Genomic DNA, 23865 nt, shown 5'->3' with positions numbered 1-23865 from the left:
GGCTATGGCGTCCCTCTATAATACATGTATGAAGGCCGCGACGATATGGTGTGAGACCCAGCCCAGGCCCACTGTGTTGGTAAATTTGTAGTGCAAGATTAGTCTGGGTAATGAAATTTGCAGCAGTACAGGGGAAATGGTTCTCTCGATTGTTTTCGTTTCGGTGGTAGATAGGGGTGCGCATGGTCCGGGTCCAACTTAAGGACCTAATCGACCGATTCTAAACGATTTCCGGTTTCCAAAATTTGGAACCAGTGGGAATCGGACCGCACCGCACCGCACCGGACTGATGAAACAATATAAGCCCCGGCCATGCTTTCTTATCCATAATGATGGGGCGAACGTGCACGTGTTCATCGGTGGGATGTTGTTTTCCAGCGATGTTGGATCCAAGTGATCAAGTTTATGGGCGATTTTGGAACAAAATTTTAGTCCGAGAGGAACTTTAAGAACCGGACGCCATTTCGGAGGACAATTGAGTCAAAGCGATCAAATTCAGGGGCGCTTTGGAATGAAGTTAAAGTCTTAAGAGACTTTGAGAAACGGACCCCACCGTAGGGCGGCTTTTGCAATTTTTCCCGAAGAATAAAATACATTTAAGGCCCTATGAAGATTCGAGAGAACGCTAATTCCTTACAATGCACGGTGAGGGACATATTGGTATCGAAGAAACGTGAGTCAAACCACATATTAGTTTCCAAATGCACTGTCCAGGTTGCTTCCGACGAAGCTAATCACAATGGCTCGTTATACTTGCCCTCATGTATAAAGAAAGACCTCGTGATGTGTAAGACGGTAAGTAAATGCATTAACAACGGATGATGTTATGGTTTTAAATTGACAAGGGGGCAGATCCGCATCTGTAGTTGCAGTGTTCTGTTCTGGGAGAAAAGAAACGCTCTTCTACCAGTAGAGGTTCAGTACGTCTCCATCTTGTTCCTGAGGCACTCACCAGCGCAGTTCGTCTCTCTCTCTCTCTGTGAGAGAAACATGGTCGAAACAGCCTCCTGCGTGCTGTCGAGAAAATTGCCAGACATTTGGCCTCCGCGACCTCCTGAAATCTGGGAACATTGGGTTGGTGTCAAAACACAGCTCGAGAAAGCAGTGAGTGCCGAGCAGCACGGTGTCCGCCATCAGAGCTGCCGGTCTTAAGGATGAGCGGGGGCATCATAAGGTCATGCGAGATGCACGATCTGATGCGTGACCCTTGCACGTTATGTTGGAGGGGACAAAGATTATATAAGGGAGGGTCATGATGATTCTGAGGGGGAAAGTACTATCAATGGAAGCACCCCTCATGTAGTGATTGATAGTTACTATTTGGACAACAAGAAGGTCTCAGGACTGCTCGCTCGAGGTTGCTCGGGTTTAAGTATCCAGAATTCATGAAGTGTCGTCAGGGCTTGCGTGCTCTGCATCTTAAAAACTCACCCGTCGAGAAGTTGCCGGAATCACCTTACCCTTTATGTCTGCAGTTGGCTTAAAGCTCTTCCAGAGTCGGTCTGCGAGCTGTGCTATCTACAGAGGCTCAATCTGCGCGAGTGCATATCGTTGAAAAGTTGAACAACTCGCGGAGGCTGGATCTGGACTTGTATACATCCCTCCCATAGACCAAGCTGGTGAGTCTTTTGACATCTTAACAATAGAGCGAGTAGCGACCAGTCTTAGTTACATGCTGCGTTCGGATCGGACAGTTTACGGGTCTAGAAACATCATCTCGGTTCATAGGAAGCAAGGAGGGGGAAGCCCGGGTCCGGTTTAAGCCAGTTTACCCGGCTCGGAAACTCGACAGGAAGTCTTGCTATACGATGCTTGCACCTCCTGAAAAAAGAGCAAGAGTCTGGGGGACTGGACAAGTCCGGCATTCAGTCTCCCAGTCTCTATTTCGTTCTGGCTCTGATCAGATCGGTCGATGAGCGACAGGAAGAGGTGATGGACACCGAAACCTTGAATCCTCTGTCATCCGCGGATTCATCGGCCACAACTTCTCCGTCTGCGAGGGTATCTCGGCCTTGGATCAGCTTCCCCTCCTCCGGTCCTCTATAAATCATCCAGGTAACTACCGTCATAAATTTACCCGAAAAGTACTTTTACTACACGCGTTTACATGTGTCTCTCCTTCCCTAGTTCTGTCCACTTTTTGCCATTACAAAGATGTTAATAACACTTCGACGATTCTCAAGTTATTTATTACGTCCAAACACAGTTTATCTCAAAAATGTTCATTCAAATGAACCGAAAACTAAAAAAAAAAAAAATCTTTCAAAGATAAATAAAACCCTGAAAAGTTACAAAATTGCTATATTAATTTCATCAGAAATAGTTTAGCGACCACTGAGTTCTTTTTTTTTCATCCCCTGCCCCAAGCCTCACCTCTCTGTGTTTGCATTTTCCTGTGTTTGGATCATCGTACTACTTTAGTTATCAACTTTTCAAGTAGCTAAGGACCCGTTTGGCAAGTTACTAAATAGTAAAAATTTCTGCTCTTTTATTTCCGGAATCAATTTGGGAACAGAAATCCGTTAATTAAATTTTTTGTTCCCGGCACAAATTTGCAAAAAATTATTCCCAAAATCAGTTTTGGAATAGAATTAAGAAGCAAAAAAAAGTAGCTTCTTGATTCTGGGAACAATTTTCCCATTTCTGATTCTTCTTGATTTTTTTCTTCCTTTTTGGTTTCTTCTTCTTCTTCTTCCTGGCCTGCCGCCGGCCCACCGCCCGCGACCGGCCACAGGCCAAGGCCGGCGAGGGCGTCGCGGCCCTCGCCACCTAGGCGAGGGAGGCTCGCGGCCGCGATGGCGAGGCCTCGCCCAGCCATGGCGAGGCTGACCTTGCCGTCCCGACCTAGGCAAGGGAGATGGGTCGCGACGGCGAGGTCGACCTCGCCAGATCTAGGTGAGGTTGAGCCTCGCCCAGCCAAGGCGAGGCCGGCCGCGATGCCCTTGCTGGCCCTGGCCTGTGGCCGGTCGCCAGCGCTGACGACCGGCCATGGCCAAGGAAGGGAAGGAAAAGAAAGAAAAAAAAAGAAAGAAATATTAAAATATTTAAAATATTATTAATTAAAATGAATTTTGTGCAATTACCGAACGCATTTTTGTTCTTTTTCTATTACGCCTTTAAATGTTTAAAAATTATTCCTGAGCACGGAATAAAAAAAAATCATTTCTGAGCAAAATCAGTTCCCGGGTACATAATCGTTGCCATGCGCACCCAAAGTAATGTTCTTCTCCTGTAATGGGAGGAATTGGATGCGCCTATACATAAGCAATTATATGTTGGGATTTTGGCACCAAAATCCCATAGAATTGAATGAGAAGTGTGTGGGTGAAAGTGTCCCACATAGGGTAGAAGAGAGATGGGAGATGGGTTCAAATAGTTGAGCCTCACAAATGGGTTTGGGCCCCAAGGGATACCCCACTTTTGTGGAAGAGAGAGGACCTACGTCAAGCTAGGTCGATCCATCCCCCGCGCACGCGCCGCCGCCGGTCGTCCGGCCGGCTCGGTTCGGTTCCGGGTCCACTCTCCATCGGTTTTTTTTATTTTTTTCGAACAGACACGTTGTTTAGAATTTATTTATTTATTTATTTTTTGGACAAATAAACATGTCTGTTCGTGAGGTTCGGTTCGCCCGAACGGAAAACCGAAGCCCTTCGCGACTATTCACGAACCGAACCGGTTCAAGTGAACCTTCGCTACTGTTCACGAAAACTCGCAACTCTTCATTTTTTCGCCACTTGAATAAGATCGAACAGTTTAGTTCGGAAAAGATATCACTACGTGGCATTCATTTTTTCCCGACGCACTCTACGCATATTCACTTCATCATTGTCATTTGGTGCGATTGTTCTGCAAAATTGCGTTCGTTGGAGTCCTCCGAATACGTACCGCTTCGGAGGAACGAGATCCGTTCTATCCTGAGAGACGATTGTCCAATATCCTCGGGTACTGATTGAGGGGCCAAATTCGTCTTAAGGACACGACGTTAATTCGTTGGGTTCGGATCAACATTCTGCTTATTTGGTTGTACTGCTTTCAGGTTAGTTTTCATAGCGTTTGATTTTAATTTCTGATATACGAACTTAGCCAAACAACAATCTTAAGACGAATTTTCGTTGAATTGTTATTCTGTTTTCGATCTGCTTCGGTTCTGTTCGTACATTCTTTTCACACATTCTGTTCTTGTTACAATTTTTCGTTCCGGTTCATATTAAAATTTTCAATTCTGCTCATGAACAAACGATTCTATTCGTAGTCATATAATTCCGATTCTGCTTGTGAATATGTTCTGTTTTTATATTTCAAAAATGGCTTCGGCTTCGACTCCGGTTAACCCTATTCCGAATCACGGAGAAAAGCCAGAAAAGTTCAATGGTACTGATTTCAAGAGATGGCAACAAAAGATGTTGTTCTATCTCACGACCTTGAACTTGGCTAGATTCCTCAATGAGGATGGTCCTAAATTGGATGTTGGAGAGACAAATAAAGAAAAGGTTGCTGCTGTGGATGCATGGAATCATTCTGATTTCCTGTGTCGCAACTATGTCCTCAACGGTCTGGACAATACTCTCTATAACGTCTATAGTCCGCTAAAAACGGCTAAGGAGTTATGGGATAGTCTGGACAAGAAATACAAAACCGAAGATGCCGGATTGAAGAAATTCATTGTCGGTAAATTTCTGGACTTCAAGATGGTTGATTCAAAGACCGTCTTAAGTCAGATTCAAGAGCTTCAAGTGATTATGCATGATATTCATGCTAAAGGAATGACTCTAAGTGAGACATTTCAAGTGGCTGCCTTCATTGAAAAACTGCCACCATCCTGGAGAGATTTCAAGAATTATCTCAAACACAAGAGAAAGGAGTTGTCACTTGAAGACTTGATTGTTCGGTTGAGGATAGAGGAAGACAATAGAAATTCCGAAAAGAAAGTTGGCAGCAATTTGGCGGTCTCAAGAGCCAATGTTGTTGAAGAAGGATCAAAACCCAACAAGAAGAGGAAAATGCCTAGCAAGTCTGGAGAGGGATTCACCCAAGGCCTGAAGAAGTTCGTTGGCAAGTGCTTCAACTGTGGCAAGTCTGGACATCGAGCCAAAGACTGCAGAGCCAAGAAAAGACAGAAAACTCAGGCTAATGTGGTGGAACAAATTTCCAATGGTGTTGATGATATCAATCTAACTGCTATGATATCCGAGTGTAATATGATGGGAAACCCCAAGGAGTGGTGGATTGATACCGGAGCAACTCGTCATATTTGCGCCAATAAATCAATGTTCTCATCTTACATGCCTATGGAAGGTGATGAAAAACTCTACATGGGTAATTCATCGACCTCTAAGGTTGAAGGTGTTGGAAAGGTTGCTCTAAAGATGACATCTGGGAAAGTTGTGACACTAAACAATGTCCTACATGTGCCAGACATACGCAAGAATTTAGTGTCCGGATCTCTTCTTAGCAAGAATGGCTTCAAGTTGGTTTTTGTATCCGATAAGTTTGTACTCTCCAAGAATGAGATGTATGTAGGAAAGGGTTACCTCAGTGATGGTCTTTTCAAGTTGAATGTAATGACTGTTGTACCCAATGATATTATGAATAAAGTTGTTTCTGCTTATGTGCTTGAGTCTCCTAATTTATGGCATGCTAGATTAGGACACGTTAACTATAAGTCGATAAAGAAGTTAATGAACATGGGTTTATTGCCAAAATTCGATTGTTCAAGTGAGAAATGCCAAGTGTGTGTTGAATCTAAATTTTCTAAGCCTCCGTTTCATTCTATAGACAATAGAGTCTCAGAACCTTTAGATTTAATACACACAGATATATGTGATATATAATCAATACCGTCAAGAGGTGGTAATAAGTATTTTATCACATTTATAGATGACTGCTCGAGGTATTGTTATGTTTATTTGCTTAGTAGCAAAGATGAGGCTGTGAATGCTTTTAGAATTTATAAGTCCGAAGTTGAAACTCAGTTGAATAAGAAAGTTAAAATGATAAGAAGTGACAGAGGAGGTGAATATGAATTTCCTTTTGAGGAAATTTGTGCTGAGTTTGGTATCGTTCACCAAATGACTCCTCCTTATACGCCGCAATCTAATGGAGTGGCGGAAAGGAAAAACCGGTCTTTAAAGGAAACAATGAATGCATTGTTGAATAGTTCCGGTTTACCACAGAATTTGTGGGGGGAAGCTGTTTTGACGGTGAATTTTATTTTAAATAGAGTACCCCACAGAAAGATACAACAAACTCCTTATGAGAAATGGAAAGGCAGAATGCCTAACTTGAATTATCTCAAAGTGTGGGGGTGTTTGGCTAAAGTTGCGGTTCCTAAGCCTAAAAAGGTTAAGATAGGACCAAAGACTGTTGACTGTGTCTTTATTGGATATGCTCAGAATAGCAATGCATATCGTTTTCTTGTTCATAAGTCAGAGATCCCATATATACATGTTAATACGATCATTGAATCAAGGGACGCTTCGTTCTTTGAAAATATATTTCCGTATAACATAGTATATGAGCCAATTGATAATAATAAGAGGTCTCGAGATACTATATCTAGAAATGATCCAATTGAGGATGAACCTAGACGTAGTAAAAGACAAAGGACTTCCACGTCTTTTGGACCTGATTTCTTAACGTATCTGTTAGAGAATGAGCCTCGGACATTCAAAGAAGCTGTGACTTCGCCAGAAGCCCCGTTCTGGAAAGAAGCTATCAATAGTGAAGTTGAATCCATCTTGTCAAACCATACATGGGAATTGGTTGACCTTCCTCCCGGTAATAAACCACTACAATGTAAGTGGATTTTCAAGAGGAAAATGAAAGCGGATGGTACTATTGATAAATATAAGGCTAGGCTTGTAGTAAAAGGATACAAGCAACGAGAAGGTCTTGATTATTTTGATACTTATTCACCTGTTACTAGAATTACATCTATAAGGATGCTAATTGCCATAGCAGCGGTGTATAAGCTTGAAATCCATCAAATGGATGTTAAGACGGCTTTCTTAAATGGGGATTTGGAAGAAGAAATATATTTGGAACAACCCGAAGGGTTCATTGTTCCAGGACAAGAGAAGAAAGTATGTCGGCTTATCAAGTCACTTTATGGATTGAAACAAGCACCGAAACAATGGCATGCTAAATTCGACCAAGTCATGTTGTCGAATGGTTTCAAGATCAATGAGTGTGATAAATGTGTATATGTTAAGAACACTCATAATGGTTTTGCCATTTTGTGCTTATATGTAGACGACATGCTTATAATGGGCAGCGATAGTGAGGTTGTTAAGGCGACCAAACGCATGCTCACAAGTAAATTTGATATGAAAGATATGGGGGTTGCAGATGTTATTTTAGGAGTTAAAATCCATAAAACATATGGAGGATTAGCTCTATCACAATCCCATTATATCGAGACGATTCTTGAAAAGTACAAGAATTTAGATATTGTACCAGTAAAGACTCTGATAGATGTTAATTTACATCTTTCAAAGAATACTGGTGAAAGTAAGGCTCAAAATGAGTATGCTAGTATACTAGGCAGTTTAATGTATGTCATGAACTGTACTAGGCCAGACATAGCTTGTGCGGTTAGCAAGCTAAGTCGATTTATAGTTAGTCCAAATGAAAATCATTGGAAAGCTATGAAACGTTTATTGGGCTACTTAAAGCATACTCAAGATTATGCTTTGCATTACACAGAATATCCAGCGGTACTTGAAGGATACTGTGATGCAAATTGGATAACCGGCACTAAAGACACAAAATCGACAAGTGGATATGTATTCACACTTGGGGGAGCGGCAGTGTCTTGGAAATCATCCAAACAAACTTGTATTGCTAGATCCACTATGGAATCAGAATTTATTGCTTTGGATAAAGCCGGTGAAGAAGCAGAGTGGCTTCGAAATTTCTTGGAAGATATTCCTAATTGGCCTAAACCAGTGCCCGCTATTTGTATACATTGTGACAGTCAAGCGGCAATAGGAAGGGCAAGGAATGTCATGTATAACGGTAAGTCTCGACACATACGTCGAAGACATGACACAGTAAGACAACTTCTTTCTAGTGGAATTATCACCGTTGACTATGTGAAGTCAAAAGATAATATTGCGGATCCATTGACAAAAGGCCTAACTAGAGAGATGGTTGCAAAAACATCAAGGGGAATGGGTTTAAGGCCTATAAACAAGTCATCATAGCGGAAACCATACCTAGTTGACTGGAGATCCCAAGATCTAGGTTCAAAGGGACAACTAAGTTATGAAGACAGTGTAGAGTACTGTCAAATTTTTACTCATTCCCGGATGAAGACAGTACTAATATGTGAAGGTTAAGCAAAAGCTTTTAATGATTTTGAATTGAGTATGTGATATACTATATGTTCAGAAATCACCTATGTGAGTGTGAAGTGAGGGCCACTTCTGTGAAAATTGAAAAGGCTGAATTCTCTAAAACATTCATGAGACCAGGCCGTGTGCATGGCCAAAACGAACACAACAGTGAGAACCAATTTTGTTCGAGAAACAGTTGTGTGATTTCTATTGTCTAGGCTTACACCAAAGGTCGACAGTTCAAAGACATCAAGTCTACTGATTGACTGAGTAAGTCCGATAGGTTTCACTAAGGAAAGTTCAAGGTCTCAGACTACTTATCCTGATGCAACGTTTTCTCATGGAATAATCGCACATTGCATCTCATGCATACACGAAGAGTCGTGATATCTGAACTTCTCATTCATGTGGAGGATTGTTGGGATTTTGGCACCAAAATCTCATAGAATTGAATGAGAAGTGTGTGGGTGAAAGTGTCCCACATAGGGTAGAAGAGAGATGGTAGATGGGTTCAAATAGTTGAGCCTCACAAATGGGTTTGGGCCCCAAGGGGTACCCCACTTTTGTGGAAGAGAGAGGACCTACGTCAAGCTAGGTCGGTTCACCCCCCGCGCGCACGCCGCCGCCGTCCGTCCGGCCGGCTCGGTTCCGGGTCCACTCTCCATCGGTTTTTTTTATTTTTTTCGAACAGACACGTTGTTTAGAATTTATTTATTTATTTATTTTTTGGACAAATAAACATGTCTGTTCGTGAGGTTCGGTTCGCCCGAACGGAAAACCGAAGCCCTTCGCGACTGTTCACGAACCGAACCGGTTCAAGTGAACTTTCGCTACTGTTCACGAAAACTCGCAACTCTTCATTTTTTCGCCACTTGAATAAGACCGAAAAGTTTAGTTCGGAAAAGATATCACTACGTGGCATTCATTTTTTCCCGACGCACTCTATGCATATTCACTTCATCATTGTCATTTGGTGCGATTGTTCTGCAAAATTACGTTCGTTGGAGTCCTCCGAATACGTACCGCTTCGGAGGAACGAGATCCGTTCTATCCTGGGAGACGATTGTCCAATATCCTCGGGTACTGATTGAGGGGCCAAATTCGTCTTAAGGACACGACGTTAATTCGTTGGGCTCGGATCAACATTCTGCTTATTTGGTTGTACTGCTTTCAGGTTAGTTTTCGTAGCGTTTGATTTTAATTTCTGATATACGAACTTAGCCGAACAACATTATAGTGCTGTCTTCAGTAACTTTTCTAGCAATCAGTAGGTTTTTATTTCTCCGAGACAAATGAAAACGTTTAGCCTTCACAAGTTCATGTGGTAAACGCCCAACGCTACCTTCTGTCACTAACTTCTCGAAGGGTTTAGTAAATTTACATGTACTCCTGTAAATAATGGTATTAGCAAGTAAAACTCGAGCTGGGTACATGTATTAACATTTTTTTTCGACTCCTCTACTAAAATGATAATGGGTAGAAATCAACCAAGCATTCCAAGAACAAGTAATATACATACCAGAAAAAGGTGTTGCACAGTCGAAGAGAACTTGAAAACAAGATTTTAACTCGAACTACGAAGTTTGTAAGGATTGATGACTTCACAGTCCAAGGAAAGAGAGTCTTCTCTTGCGTGATGTGATTCCAGTACTATTGGGTATTTCTGCTTTCCTCATTTTTATTCACCTCTCGACAAATATTGGCGTTGTGCCTTATCAATCGTCACAAGTCCACCCATCTCCTATATCGGCTATCTATTTGACCAATAAAGTTTTTGTTCTCGACACCAGTTTACAATACTTGGACTCCCAGTAGATACAAGCTTCTCGGTCACATAATTCTGAGGGTAAAATCTTTGGTTTCGTGAAGATTGATGCCCCGATCATACAACATGGTCACTGAGGGATTCCCTCTGAACTGCTGTTCGCTGCCAGGATGTCAAAAGCACAATCAAATGGCTGAACTACATAATCTCCAAATCAGCAATAAGAATAAAACTGCAAATCAAAAAATTTTAGTTCACCTGCAGAAGCATTTGCCTCCATTTTTGTCATCATGTTTCGGTACTGCTAGCATATAAGAAATGACCATGGGTACATACCTTTCCTAGAATGATGGATCCCGGACGTTTTCATCCTTCATAGCTTAGGCTTTTTGTCAAGTTGCACCAACTGCTGTCGCAAAACCCTTCTCATAACCTTATTTGTAGCTGTCCTTGGAAGAGATGAGACGGGCACAACGCGAGAAACCTACATAAAACAGAACTAGTTTGTGTGTAAATAACACAACTGGTGTAGCACAAGAGGTTGAGGGCATGGCTATGTAATGCAGAAATTGGTACCCTGAACAAAGGGTTTAGTCTCTTCTGCACAGCTGAATTGAAAGCTATCCTTAGTTTATCCATATCAGGCACTGGTTCCATCAGCACTGCAGCTATTATCAATTGCTCAGGTCCACCTTCAGCAGGGGGCACCCCAATTGCAGCAGTTTCAAGGATATTTTCATCAACAGCATTGCAAATTCGTTCAATCTCGATGGAACTCACCTGTTTAAACCAAAATACCAAGCCAGTCAAAGGTTCACAGTTTCTTCACTCAATGAAGTCATTGTTCAGTCGCAATTAGTTTAGGAGCACCCCAGCTTATACAGTGATGATGAATGATCATAGATTTAGAGAACATGAGTACTGCAAACAGATGAACATCTACTTTACTCTGAAGAGATGTATAAAACGACATATTTCATGACAACATATCTCAAGTTCCTCTACATGAACAACTCACTCTAACTCTATAATAACTGCAATCCTTGCATGCATGAGTTATGATAACCAAGCACCTGCATAAAGGATATTTCCCTTCCAAGATACACATTCTTAGTTGGTTTTGAAATCTATACTTGGTAAAACAATGTCATACAAAATGCAAATCGGTACTTAAGAAATTCACCATTAACATTTTATTAGAGGAGTCATAACACTGAATTGATCATCCCCCCCACCCCACCCCACCCCACCCAAACCAAATTTTTTTTTCTCAGAGGAGCCCATCCTCCTCCACCCAGAGACCCAAGTCTTTAATCCCCCGACTCCATGCAATCCTCTTCCTGTAGCTGGGATCTTCAAAAGAAGAAAATGATTGGCCCCTCTTTGTATTCGTGCTGCTCAGATGATTACACCTAACCAGGTTGACTAGTATCGGCCACAGCACTAGAGGCAGTTAATCACCCTCGAGACAGTCCCTTGAGTTAAGGTTCATAATTCAGTGCACAAACTCTGGCCACTTGGAATGTGCCGGGCATCAGCATTTTATGTGCAATATTCTCCAGATAAACAATCACAAAAAAGCCTGAGCCTACATGAATAGTCATTAGCTAACTCAACACTGTACTTCTCCAATTTACCCAAGCGAAAGGACCTAACAACAGAGTAAGAGTTGACATAATTATCAAATACAGCAAGTAATCAGCTGCCTCCTCATATGAAATACGAAATTTAGTTATAATGATGAAATCTGAGACCAAATAAGAGGGAAAGTATCCAAATTTTGCAGTCATCTTCCATGCCATGACATTTCTCATTTCTCTCATTTCCTACCTCCGCCACCTCAAGTCAGATAAGAGGAATATGTCTTCTGAAAACAAAAGTAATTAAAAGATACACTGTCTAACTCTGTATTCCAAGCTAATATCGCCCATTTTATCCTCATATTAGACATGAAAGGTTTCGCAACATGCACCTTATAAAGCTGAAGAAATTGACAAAAACTAGAAGATATCACTGTCATGCCATTTTTCTGCAAAAATATTATCCACCAAAATTCAGGTAGAAAACCTATTCCCTGAGGACCTTAAACTTCCAGCACGGTATCAAGTTGGTTCATATGTTCATAATCCCATATATAAGTAGCAGTTATGGGCATTCAATTTAGCCATATGTTTTGAACGATATCCAGGCAAAGCACATACCTTGATACCTCCGAGATTCATTGTATCATCTGCACGACCATGTGCATGATAGTATCCTTTAGAAGTACACTCAAATAGATCACCATGCCTCCGCAAAACCTGTGTAGAGAAAAGATCTCCAAATTTTGAATAAAATATAACCGTGTAATTCAAAAGGTTTGACAATTTATGAGCTCACTTTTCCTTTCCAAAGGGGCATTCCTTTAAAGTAGACATCGTAATGGTTTGCATTAAGCAGTGTACTTGAAGACCCAAACATGACTGCTCCGAGTGCCAATTCCCCCATTCCTGGAGCATCTTGTGGCTGCAATTGAGCACCGATTAATTTAGTTGTTATCAAAGTTGTAAAAATTCTAGGATTTTCAAGGGAGAGGGAGAAAGGAAATATTCAAGGGCTACATCTTTACTAAATGACTTGATAAAAGAGTACATAGACTGCTATATTTATAGAGCATGAGAGATACCCAAAAACCCTAATTACCTTATTATGACCGCTTACTAACTACTGACCAATATTTAACAATATACTTCAACACTCCCTCAAGCTGGAACACCCAACTTGTCCAATAGGTGCAACTTTCTTCTGAAGTCTGTGACCAAAGTGTCGTGCAAGCCAGATCTTACACTAGGTGATAGATGTCGATACATCAAACTGGATTTCAGGCAACAATTGTGCAATCGAACATGAGTCTCACAACAGATAACCTCCATAGTAGGCTCATTGAGATTTGAGAGGACCAAAATTAGGGAAGTTTCTGAAGATGAGGCGGTGCAGATTGAGCACTAACAAGCCCCTTGAAAGCCCTTTTCTGTGTTTTTCTTCTTTGGGAATTGAAAATGACATAAAAAAAAAACAAAAGCTAAGACTAAAGCCAACAAACTAAATACGACAGTAGCTTGATTTTGATGGAGAAGCTGAACAAATGACCACGATCAAGAAAGTTGCACAGCGGAATGAAGCTAGAGTGCACAGAGGCTTGACTTGTGACAGACTTCACCAGCACAAGGATGCTGGCGACAAGACTGATGAGGCCCTAGGGAACAATGACAATTCCCCATGATGATGACAGAGAGACAAGTGGCTCACGAGATTCGTTGCTCTCAAAAGTTAAAGAAGGCCAGCTCAGTCTTTCGATCTATGGGCATCGCTCTTTTCACTAGTAAGAACTATTTATGATTGAGCTAACTGACCGAAACCTTCCTTTCCACTGCAGTCGGGTGGGACCTAGATGGCTGGTGGATTGAGGTTGATTTCAATCCTTCAAAGGGCTAAAGAGGCTTGTTACGGCCTCTCTCTTGATTGGAAGAATCGAAACACATTGAAATGTGAGGTTCAAGCACTGCCATCCTTTGTTGGTCGAGTTCTCTATGTAATTTCAACAATGCCTTTCAAAGCCCAAAAGGCTGTAACTGCATCTTTCGGGAAACTAAATAATAGGTGTCACAACCATGATTAGGAGAAGGTATCTTGTTCAAGGCGAATGGATGTCCTTCTTCCAGTCTTTGAGCCTGTCTGTTTGTATGTAGAAAGTGATAGTATATTTAAATATTAAACTATGCTTTCATCTAAATAGCTTAAGCTTTTGGGTTGGACTTTCTAACGCGGTATCGAAGCAGGATGTCCTGAGTTAGAATCTTTTTAGGCCTCATTTGCCTCCCCAATTAAATATGTCAACACTTAGTACTAATCGAAAGGACCAGACTAAGCGTGAATGGGAGTGATAGAATATTTAATTATTAAACCACGCCTTCATCTACCAACTTAAGCTTTTGGGTTAGGCTTTATAACATAAATGGATCAATCTCTATCCGTCCGGAAACTCACAAGCAGAGGACAATCATGCCGCTCATGAAGATGACCGATTGTGGCTATTCTCAAGGATGAAGTTCGGTGGACGAAAAACAAACGACTTGGAATGACGAATGGAGGTGGTCTCAGTGTTAGAGTAGAAAAGAGGGTTCTTTCTTTCTTTCTTTCTCTCTTTTGATGGACAGCAAGAGGAAAAATAAAGCTAGGGTGGGTCCTCTCTAACTGTCTCTGATACCACGTAAACATCCTAGGATCTTCAAGAGAAGGGGAAGAGAAAATACTCAAAGGTTATGTCTTTACTAAATGAGTTGATAAAAGAGAACATAGAACATGAGAGATGCTCACAAGCCTTAATTGTTTATTTATGACCACCTACTAACTATTGACTAATATTCATAAATATACTTCAACAAAAGCAAAGCTCTGGGGAAGTTTGTGCATGCAAATATAAATCTGGGAAAATGCATTCAACAAGAGGTCGAATGGGAGAGTTGAACGTATCCAATATCATAAAATAGTCAAGGTGCCTGACTCCAATATTCAACAAGCAGTTTGAAAGCAAACCTGGAAACATTATTACGTGTATTAGAATAGCTAGCATGTCATGAATCTCAAAAACCTGGCCAATTTTGAGGTGGTGATCAGCGTGTTGTCAATCTCTGAAGCCTAGCAATTTCCCAGTCAAGACATTTTAAAAGCAAAGGGCATGCATGTCTTGCTTAAGATTGAATTAAGGTTATGCAGTACTTACAATAGGAAGGCCATCATCCCCAAGGATAAACAAACTACAACCCATTACTGGTGTACTGAAAGCAGCCGATGACTGTGCCTGCAATAGTGAGCCTGAAACAAATGCGCCCCCAATCTCTGTACCGCCACAATATTCAATAATAGGTTTATATTTAGCTCTCCCCATCAACCATAGGTACTCGTCTGCATTAGATGCTTCCCCAGTAGAGCTAAAGCACCTGCCACATCCAATACAAAAGATTGCTTGAAAATTGACAGAAATGAATGCAGAGTTCATACTTAACACAAAACCTAAACCTGAAATGTAAACAAATTTCAAGAACTAACCAGAACTAAAGTAGACAACATGAAATGACTAACCGTATAGCTGACCAATCATAGCCAGATGTGGACTTCGAATTCTTCCATGCTCGCACAATACTTGGAATGACACCCAGCATTGTTACTTTAGCATCCTAGGAAAGATTCAACCAAATGTTAGGAGAACATATTCAATGAAGAGTCACAGCACAAAAACCAGATAATATCTAATGCCAATCATAAGATTTGCATCTCTCAATTCATTCAGGTTTCTTGTTTTACGAGAAACCTGAACGAGCTGTTACAATCAGTCATAAAGAAATGCATAAAATTCTCTGATATTTACTTTAGCATAGATATAATTGCATGATCTATATTCTACAAAATGATCTCTCTTACGGGTGTAACACCCTCAGGGAGGGAAGTAGGAGCTGTAAAATTACTAGAAGAAAATAAGAGACAAAACCTTCGAACGCAACTACCGACTCAGCCACTGGTAAAGCGTTCTTCATGCATCCATGTGCATTTGCATACTTTTCCTGAAAGCTAAAAGTGTTACTTTCCTCAATCCCTTTAATCTACGAGTCCTTGAGTATGATATGCATTTTACGACATTTCTCCCTAGAACAGCATACAGTTTATGTAGAGGGTTTTTTTAGCATAAATGCACATTCAACAAGGGGCTGGTAATTTTAGACTCAGAATAACACAGTGCTAACCTCGCTTAGCCCTCTTGCCTAAATAGTAAAGACTTATGAGAGAAATACATCTCTGCACGCATTTTCCTGCTGTGTAGATGCATCTTGTCCACAGTTTATGTCAACTTAAATTGTTTATCTAAGCTTACATTAGCCTTTGCGACAGTCAACGATGAGCTTCTAATATCTGATCTTGATATGGAACCAGAAAGAATATCACGTCTTTTAGGTTAAGAACTTTTTTTATCGGCAAAAGTGTTTTATTAAGAGGCAACACGGGTGTGCCAAACCATTTGCAAAATCATTCACAGGAGAAGGAGTCCAGTAGGTCAAGGATAGCATTCACATCAAACTCATGCTGTGTGAACCAAAACTTCCAAGTAAAAAGCCATGAAGTCCTATCTATGCTTTGCTTTGAACTGACTAATAACTATGCAAATCATTTCAATGACTCCTCACTGATCATCCATGTCTTTTCTATGCTTTAGATACATATGCCCTGAGAAAGGAAAATTACATAATTTACCTCATGAAAGGTGATTTTACTCTATATATTGCCCAACGAAATGAACAATTGTTAAATAGTGCTTCTGTGGTATCTTTTTGAACAATTTTTATTCTTTTACCATAAAAGAGCTGCTAGAAGTGCCTCTTTTATCTTTCTGCTCTATTGACAACTATCTTTATGCTGCTTTGCCTGAACTGATAGATAGTCCCCAACTTTTACATCTGATATTCCCTAAATTATGACAGTGCTCCTAGAAGTTTTAGTTCTTTCACTCCTCCCTATTTATCAGTAACAATCAATCAGTAGTTCAACAGTTTGGCAGTAATTTGGCTAGACAATTGCAGTCATTCACCACCAATAGAAAATTACAGGCCACGGAAAAAATCACAGTATTTTGAATAACTACCTGGACGAACTTCGCAAAGCCAGAACCAAGAGGGGATCCATTATATAGTGCCATGGCAGCGCCATTCAAAAGGGAAGCATAAACTAGCCAGGGACCCATCATCCACCCTAGGTTAGTGGGCCAGGCAACAACATCATCTTTATGAATATCCATGTGGCACCAAGCATCTGCAGCAGCCTTCAAAGGAGTTGCGTGTGTCCATGGAATTGCCTTTGGCTCCCCTGTAGCATGAAATAAGGATATATAAGCCTACAACAGCAGTTGCATATTTGGTACTTAGGAATGCTTTCAACAAGCACATTGTAGATGGAATATAGATGCTTTGATTATCTTGAGAAATCGATTCATTCAGAGAACCCATTAACAATAACACTCGTCCACACACAAATATACAGAGCAATATGACCTGTAGTTCCAGAAGAAAAAAGGATGTTTGTAAAAGCCTCCACCGGTTGTTCCACAGCAGCAAATTCCTCCCTGCAGTTAAATTGTAAATTGAGACAGAATAAGGAAAAAGCAGGCAACAACATTTCACCGATCATTAGGCCAGCATCAATACATGGTAAAACAAACATGATGCATTAATAAGAAATCAAGCCATATGTATTGAACGTCAAATTAGTAAGTAAAGCATTCCATTCACACTGAATGGCCACAAGAGAATCCTGGCCAGATGATTAAGTTTTAAGGTAACACATTCACATGCAAGGGCTACTTTTAAGGAAGATCTACCTATGAATGTGAAAAGGAACAAAACTGTGCTTAACCACATCCCACGTTAGATGGTGCATTCATGTGTTACCGTGATCAGAACAACATCCAGAAATTAACTTGCAGTGGGCCAGAGAGAGATAGAGACCCGTGTGCTGAACTTAGATGAAGTAAGCCTAGGATTCAGATAGTGTTTGAAAAAGATAAGATAGATATCCAACAAAGTTGTATATATCTATGATATAAAAATGAAAATTTTAGATAAAACCATCGATTATCACCTACATTTATAAAAATGAAAAAACAAATAAGTAAAGAGGACATAAGTCAAATTTAACCCGATAAAAGGAAAATCATGCTGAGGCACAAGATAACATACTTGACATGCTCGACTCTTCCTCGAAAATCAAGCCAAGAAATGTCACCATCACGCAATTCCAAAGTGGAACCTTTTGTAGGAATGACTATTGCCATTGGTGATTGGGCATCCACAACTCTACTGCAGAGATGATGCTGTACTGTCAGAAATGTTGTCAACCTCCATGACGTGAAAAATAGAATATTCACATCCATGTACTGTGAACGTGGAGAAGTTCACCTGTACAAAGGTATACTCTTTTCTCCACGAATGATTACATCCTGATAAGATGTGCTTGAAGAAATATTGTCAGAAAGGGAACTTACATTTTACTCAGCTAGAATCAGAATAAAATAAAGGATGTGGATAAGAGATATGAATATATACCAACACAAGTTAAAAGGAAATAGTAACAATAGCACAAAAAAAAAATGCAGGAAAGCCTTTCAAATAGTTTTTATACATGATAACCATAATCTCAGTTTGCTTGTTGAAAAAGAGAAAAGGAGCCAAGAATCCCAATGGCTTGCCTTTATATTCTTACTGCTTGCTTCACTCTTTGCCTTTTAAGTTCAACCATGTACTAAAATCTGGTGAACACATGAAAGGATAGTACACGGCATAAGATGCGCGATATGTGCTTTCCTTTGGTAGCAACAGACAGAATAATGTCTGCTCCCAGACAACTCTCCATTTCTATGATTTCAACATCCAAAGAAAAATTCTCCAAAGAATTCACAAGCAGACAAAATGCAGCTTCAGAATTATTACCCCAAAATTAGTATGAGTCGTCAAAAAGACGTGTGAATCATTACCAGTGTTTATACCGTTTAATTATCATAAACAAGGAAAAGCCTCCATAGAGTTTAAATTTACGCGGTAGTGAAAGCCGCTTAAACAACAACAATATTAAGGAAGCCAACGTCTTAAATCAATTAACTTGTTCCTGCAACCTAACCATGTCTTATGATTCATTACTTTCTTAAACTGACTGACAAGCCTACTATTTAGTCAGTCACTTTCAGTCAAACCTCAGATAGCAAGTACACAAGGCACAGAGATAGCATGAAAGCCGATATAGACACATAGCTCAGCAATGAATTAGAGAAACATACGAAGAATCCTACATGAGTAATAGGTGAGAACCTGAGTAAAAATTGCCTTGGCTCCAGATATTTTAAGTCTCGTTGATATTTCAAGTGGAGCAAAGCTGTCAGCAATTGATACAACTACATATCCTGCTAGAACAATAGCTAGGTAAATAACCACGGAATAAACATTCATTGGCATGTCAATTGCAATTGCAGATCCTTTCTCCAAACCGAGTCTGTGGAGGGCATGCGCAACCAACCTATGAATATTGAAAGAAGCATATCGGAGTTCATTACAAGTTTCGCATAAGAAAATTGAGATAACATACTTTCATTTTAACACAGACTTCTGTTATCCCATTACATACACAACAACTCGTGTCTTTTTTTAACTATGATATACCAAAATCGCGGTAGATACTCATAAAGGACAGAAGAAAGTTATCTGACAAAAAATGAAACTGAATCAGGTGAAGAACAGTCTAGCATGGAAAGACATGATCAGGCTCCACAAATCCAAATAAATTAGGTTTCACGAATAAATATCAGGCATCTGTGTATGCACTAGAGAACACACACACTCTAGATCACTACATGCTATGTTAGTAACTCTGCAAGCTATCCAAAACAGGCATTTATAATGCCTGCTTTAACTAATATACAGAGTCTGGAAAGGTCCACATTGTAGACTCACACTCAACCAATCCAGTAATAAATCGCTATATTTAGGTACATGCGCGGTAAAAGCCATTAACTTCTTTTCAACAGAGATTTTAAGATAAGTGGCATACCAGACGTCTTCTCGTAGCTCCTTTACAGACATTCTTTTGACAGGCAGATCATCATGTCCTTCATCACGCCATATAATCGCTGTATCATTTAAGGCTCTCTTATTGTTCAAAGACAGGCAATTCGCTGCTGGGTTCAAATATGCTCCAGGAAGCCATTGACCCCCTGGATGGCTTTTGTCAGATGGATCCTCGAGAAAGATACATTTAGGAGGTTCCGAAAATAATATGCTTAGTTCCTCAAGTACAGTTGCCCAATAAACCTACCAAAGAAATGAAAAAGAAATGATGTAAGAAAGTCACAGGCATAAGAACTATCTGTTAAAAACAGAACAAGAACTGCACCTCGGGGCTTGATACAGAAAATTTCTGCAAATCAGAGAAGCTTGATATGGGATCCTTGTATTTCTCCCCCAAAAACTCTTTTCCCCTTCTTTCAAGCAACCGGCCAACATTTGTTTCCCGAGCAGTCTCCCTATCATCCAACAACAAGAAAAGAAGTTGCAAGGTGCCTGAATACTACAGGTCAAAGGTAAAAGAGACTTATACATCTGTGGGTTGAACATCCCATAGAGTGACCGAAGAAATAAGAACCGTTCGGCAGATGACTAGTCCTAGACTCCCGGTTAAAAAAACAAACAGGATTTTCGGGAAGAAAAAAAAATTGTAATGTGAGGAAAGCAAAAAAAGAAAATTTTACATCGCTCTTCCGACCAAAAAAGAAAAATTTACATCGCTCTGATCCAGTTTGTTCATGATAGCTAGAATTCAAGTGGCACAGAGTCTGCTTTGCTGCAAGAAACTGGTAATTGAGAAGAGAACAACCGCATACAAGGCCCAACTGTTTAGAGATAAGCTATCTTATTCAAGAAAAACGGTAGTAAAACATCGAATGTCCTGATCAACTCTATTACATACCGAACCGAGGGACATAAACCTTTAGCAAAAGAACCAATTGCCGCACGGAATTACATTGCCCACAACCTCGCCTATGCGCGAACACGAGACCCCAAACGAGAACGAGATTCGAAGTTCGGGTGGGGAGAGAGAGGGAGAGAGAGAGAGCGTGTACGGGTCGGGGAACCAGGCGGGCGGGTCGGGTCCGGAGTCCCCGTAGCAACCGTAGTACATCGACCGGTGGAACGAGAAGGGGAGATCGGGCTCGAGGAGGCCCGTGGAGATGGCCCGCCAGGTGGCGGGAGACGAGGCGCCGTGGGCGCGGACGATCCGGGCGAGCTCCGCGCTCAGCTCCTCCGCGACGGGGGGCGGGATGCCGTGGGCCTCGATGTCGGAGCTCGTGACGGAGCCCAGGGACCCGGACGCCATTCTCGGGCGGAGATAGAAGATGCCAGAGCCAGAGAGAGAGAGAGAGAGAGAGAGAGAGAGAGATGATAAGGAAGAGAGAATGGAGTAGTAGTCTAGTCTCCGCATGGAGAGAGAGGGGGGGAAGTTGGGGGTTGGTTAGTCAACGCAGCTGACCCCCAGACGACACTGCCACCTCACCGAATCGTGGGACCCACGAGGATCAGATCCTGCGACGGTCGTGTCGCGATCGAAACGGACACGCACGGGGATGATTAGTTTACGCTTCTCGAGAATAATTTTGGAGATAAAAGCGTTTTATTTCTCGAGTCTTGCGCGCGTACTCCCGATTTCTGGCGTTATTAAACGTTTCGACTGCCGAGGTAAATCTCGTGGTCTGTGGTTTGGTCGTGGTTGGTGCTCTGTTCGGTCAGGTAGCTGCAACGCTCGAACACGTGGATCCTTTAAAAGGGATAATTTATGAATGATTTAAGAAAATACATTTTTTTTTAAATGGTTGTTTGATTCGTTTATAAAGACGAACGGACGAAAATATTCGAGCATAAATTATTATCGATTACGAAAATATTTTTCGTTTGGCGAATTATTTCAAGCGATACGTGCTGTCATTTGATATAGAGAAAATTACCAAAACAATCGAATTTTAAATTTATTTTTATTTGTTATGTTCCTTCTTCCTCGGTCGGTTGCCGGCCACAGATAAGGGACGAGCTCACCCCAAGCTAGATTCCAACGAGCTCGAGCACCTTGCCAAATCCGGCGAGCTAAGCGAGGCTCAAGCCTCGCCTAGCTCGTCGGATCTAGTAAGGCTAGAGCTCGCCGGATCTGGCAAGGTCGAGCCTCGCCGGCCTTGTCGGCCTTGGGCGAGCTCGTCCATTGCCTGTGGCAGGTGATTGGCTGAGGAAGAAGAAAAAGAAAAGGAAAGAAAGAAAGAAAATAAAAATGATACAAATTTGATTTTTTAAAATCAAATATTTTTATTAGAACGAACGTTTCATTAAGATTAAGACCTAAGCTCGAGTGCCGAGGACTCAGGCCTAAGTGTTGGAGACCAAAGCTCGAGTATTGGGGACCCAAGCACGACCTTTATGCACCCGGGCTCAGGCACCGAGGCATCGACTATCAAGCACGGGCACCAAAACTTCGGGCCCGACCTCAATGGATCCAAGCGAGGGCACCAAGGGCCTGGGGCTGGTTTTGATGGACCTGGGCTCGGGCATTGAAGACATGGTCCTGAATGTCGCGGCCCCAGAAACCAATGTTGGAGTTTCCATGCCCAAGCGTAGAATTTCGAGTTCAAGCGCCGATACCTAGTTATATTTTAGAAAATATTTTTCGATTTTTTATTTTCCTGAATTTAAGCATAGGTTTTCCATTAACTCATTTTCCTGAGCAAACAAAATGCCGAAAAGTGAGGAAAATATTTTTTCTCAAAACAAACTAAGACTAAGAGTGTGTTTGTTTTGATGAAATTGTTCTCCGGGAAAGTGTTTTCGATTGACCAAATCATATTCTAACAACCAAATGGATGAAAGTCCAGAAAACACTTTCCTGAAAAATAATTTCATCAAAACAAATGCGCCCTGAGATAAAACCTTTTTAAAAGCATGCGACATGATTTTTCTTAGAGAGTAAATTTTTGTCAATTTTGTGCGCCTACGGAACTTTTAAAAGCCAAATTGATTTCTCATGAAAAGTTCGAAAGTTGCCCAAGGGAAATCAAATCGAATTGACGAGCTAAGCATGCTTAAAGAAGGAATTACATGTATCGTTAGAAAAACAAACAGTTTAGTATTCGAAACTTTGCATAACGAACGTCCTCAAAACAACAGGAATCTTTACCGTTCTTTGGTGATGTGGGCTTATACACCAGCCGCTATAGGCATTAGAAACTAGTTAACAAAATCATACCTGACTTTGAGCGTGCGCTTGATTACTCTTTCACTTCTAACGTTCCATACACATGTAATGTTAGGTGTTCGAGAGAGGTTTTAAGATGGACAGAGAGAGAAATGGTGGCGGTGGCACGTGCGGCCACCACGGCCCGACGAATCTCGCCTGGGGTCGCATGACTCCGGTTAGGTAATGTTGTGCTCGCGTCACCCCAGCGAGGCAAGATCTCACCTGGGTCTCTAGCCAGAGTTCGTGCAACGGAGCAATGCGTTACCGACTCACCGGCAATCTTGCTACCATGCCGTGGCCTCACTCAGGTCAGGTCAGGCAACCCCGGCATCCGATCGCCTGAGGCGGCTCCAAACATCTGACTCCTTTGCTTTGTATTGTTTTTTGTTTTCATACTTCTCATATTGTTTTTTGTTTGGTGGTTTCATCAGGAGGAGTTGACGTTCTTTAATTCTCATGCTGAAAATAAATTTAATACTGAAAAATCAACTTTATACCTGGAAAAAGAACGTAGAAAGTTTCAATTCACCAATAGTGGTTTAAGATGTTGAAATCTTAATATAATCGATGAGTGAGAATTTAAATTGACATATGACCAAAAAATTCGAAATTGATTATGAATCGATCAAAATCAAAAGACTTGTAACTGCAACTTCACCAAACAACAATCATGTAAAAGTTGCTTTACAAAGAGGTTTTGGAATACTAATCATCAAATGCTCTTTGCTTTTGATGCAATCATGTTGAGTCAAGGTCCTTTATGTCAACTTTATGTCATTCCCAAACTCACTCCCTTATTTAGGTTGGTAACCCAATTTTCAACAAATTAGTCAGAGCAACTATCTGTTTTAATCCTGATGATGCAGCCGAAAGAGACACTAAATAACTATAAGCATCATGTTGTGATGGGATTGGAAA

General features: G+C 41.1%; 1 protein-coding gene across 1 annotated transcript; it reads right to left on the bottom strand.

Annotated features, from left to right (window-relative positions):
* Window positions 1–9768: 9768 nt before the first annotated feature.
* On the bottom strand, window positions 9769–21119 carry LOC115693035 (probable acyl-activating enzyme 17, peroxisomal). Its single transcript, XM_056314979.1, has 15 exons — window positions 20795–21119; window positions 20068–20197; window positions 19726–19985; window positions 18990–19194; window positions 18084–18124; window positions 17865–17984; window positions 17181–17251; window positions 16775–16995; window positions 15223–15317; window positions 14864–15080; window positions 12481–12606; window positions 12303–12401; window positions 10678–10881; window positions 10438–10585; window positions 9769–10263 (listed from the first exon to the last, which is right to left on the bottom strand). The coding sequence occupies exons 1-14, from the start codon at window positions 21046–21048 to the stop codon at window positions 10475–10477; spliced, it is 2154 nt and encodes a 717-aa protein (XP_056170954.1). The 5' UTR covers window positions 21049–21119; the 3' UTR covers window positions 9769–10263; window positions 10438–10474.
* Window positions 21120–23865: the final 2746 nt, after the last annotated feature.

Source organism: Syzygium oleosum, unplaced genomic scaffold (genome assembly GCF_021117445.2).
Source record: "Syzygium oleosum isolate NSW1041296 unplaced genomic scaffold, Sole_v2.1 Sole_v2.09, whole genome shotgun sequence".
In the NCBI taxonomy this organism is placed as follows: domain Eukaryota; kingdom Viridiplantae; phylum Streptophyta; class Magnoliopsida; order Myrtales; family Myrtaceae; genus Syzygium; species Syzygium oleosum.
This window is presented reverse-complemented; position numbering and strand designations above follow the sequence as displayed.

What these genes read in the sequence shown, in the direction of transcription:
- LOC115693035 (XM_056314979.1), bottom strand. Translation starts at nt 21,048, where the DNA reads ATGGCGTCCGGGTCCCTGGGCTCCGTCACGAGCTCCGACATCGAGGCC. An exon ending in GGGATGATGGCCTTCCTATT is followed by an intron (nt 12,607 to 14,863) that starts GTAAGTACTGCA and finishes GCTCAATTGCAG; the next exon opens with CCACAAGATGCTCCAGGAAT. An exon ending in GACTAAACCCTTTGTTCAGG is followed by an intron (nt 10,586 to 10,677) that starts GTACCAATTTCT and finishes TGTTTTATGTAG; the next exon opens with GTTTCTCGCGTTGTGCCCGT.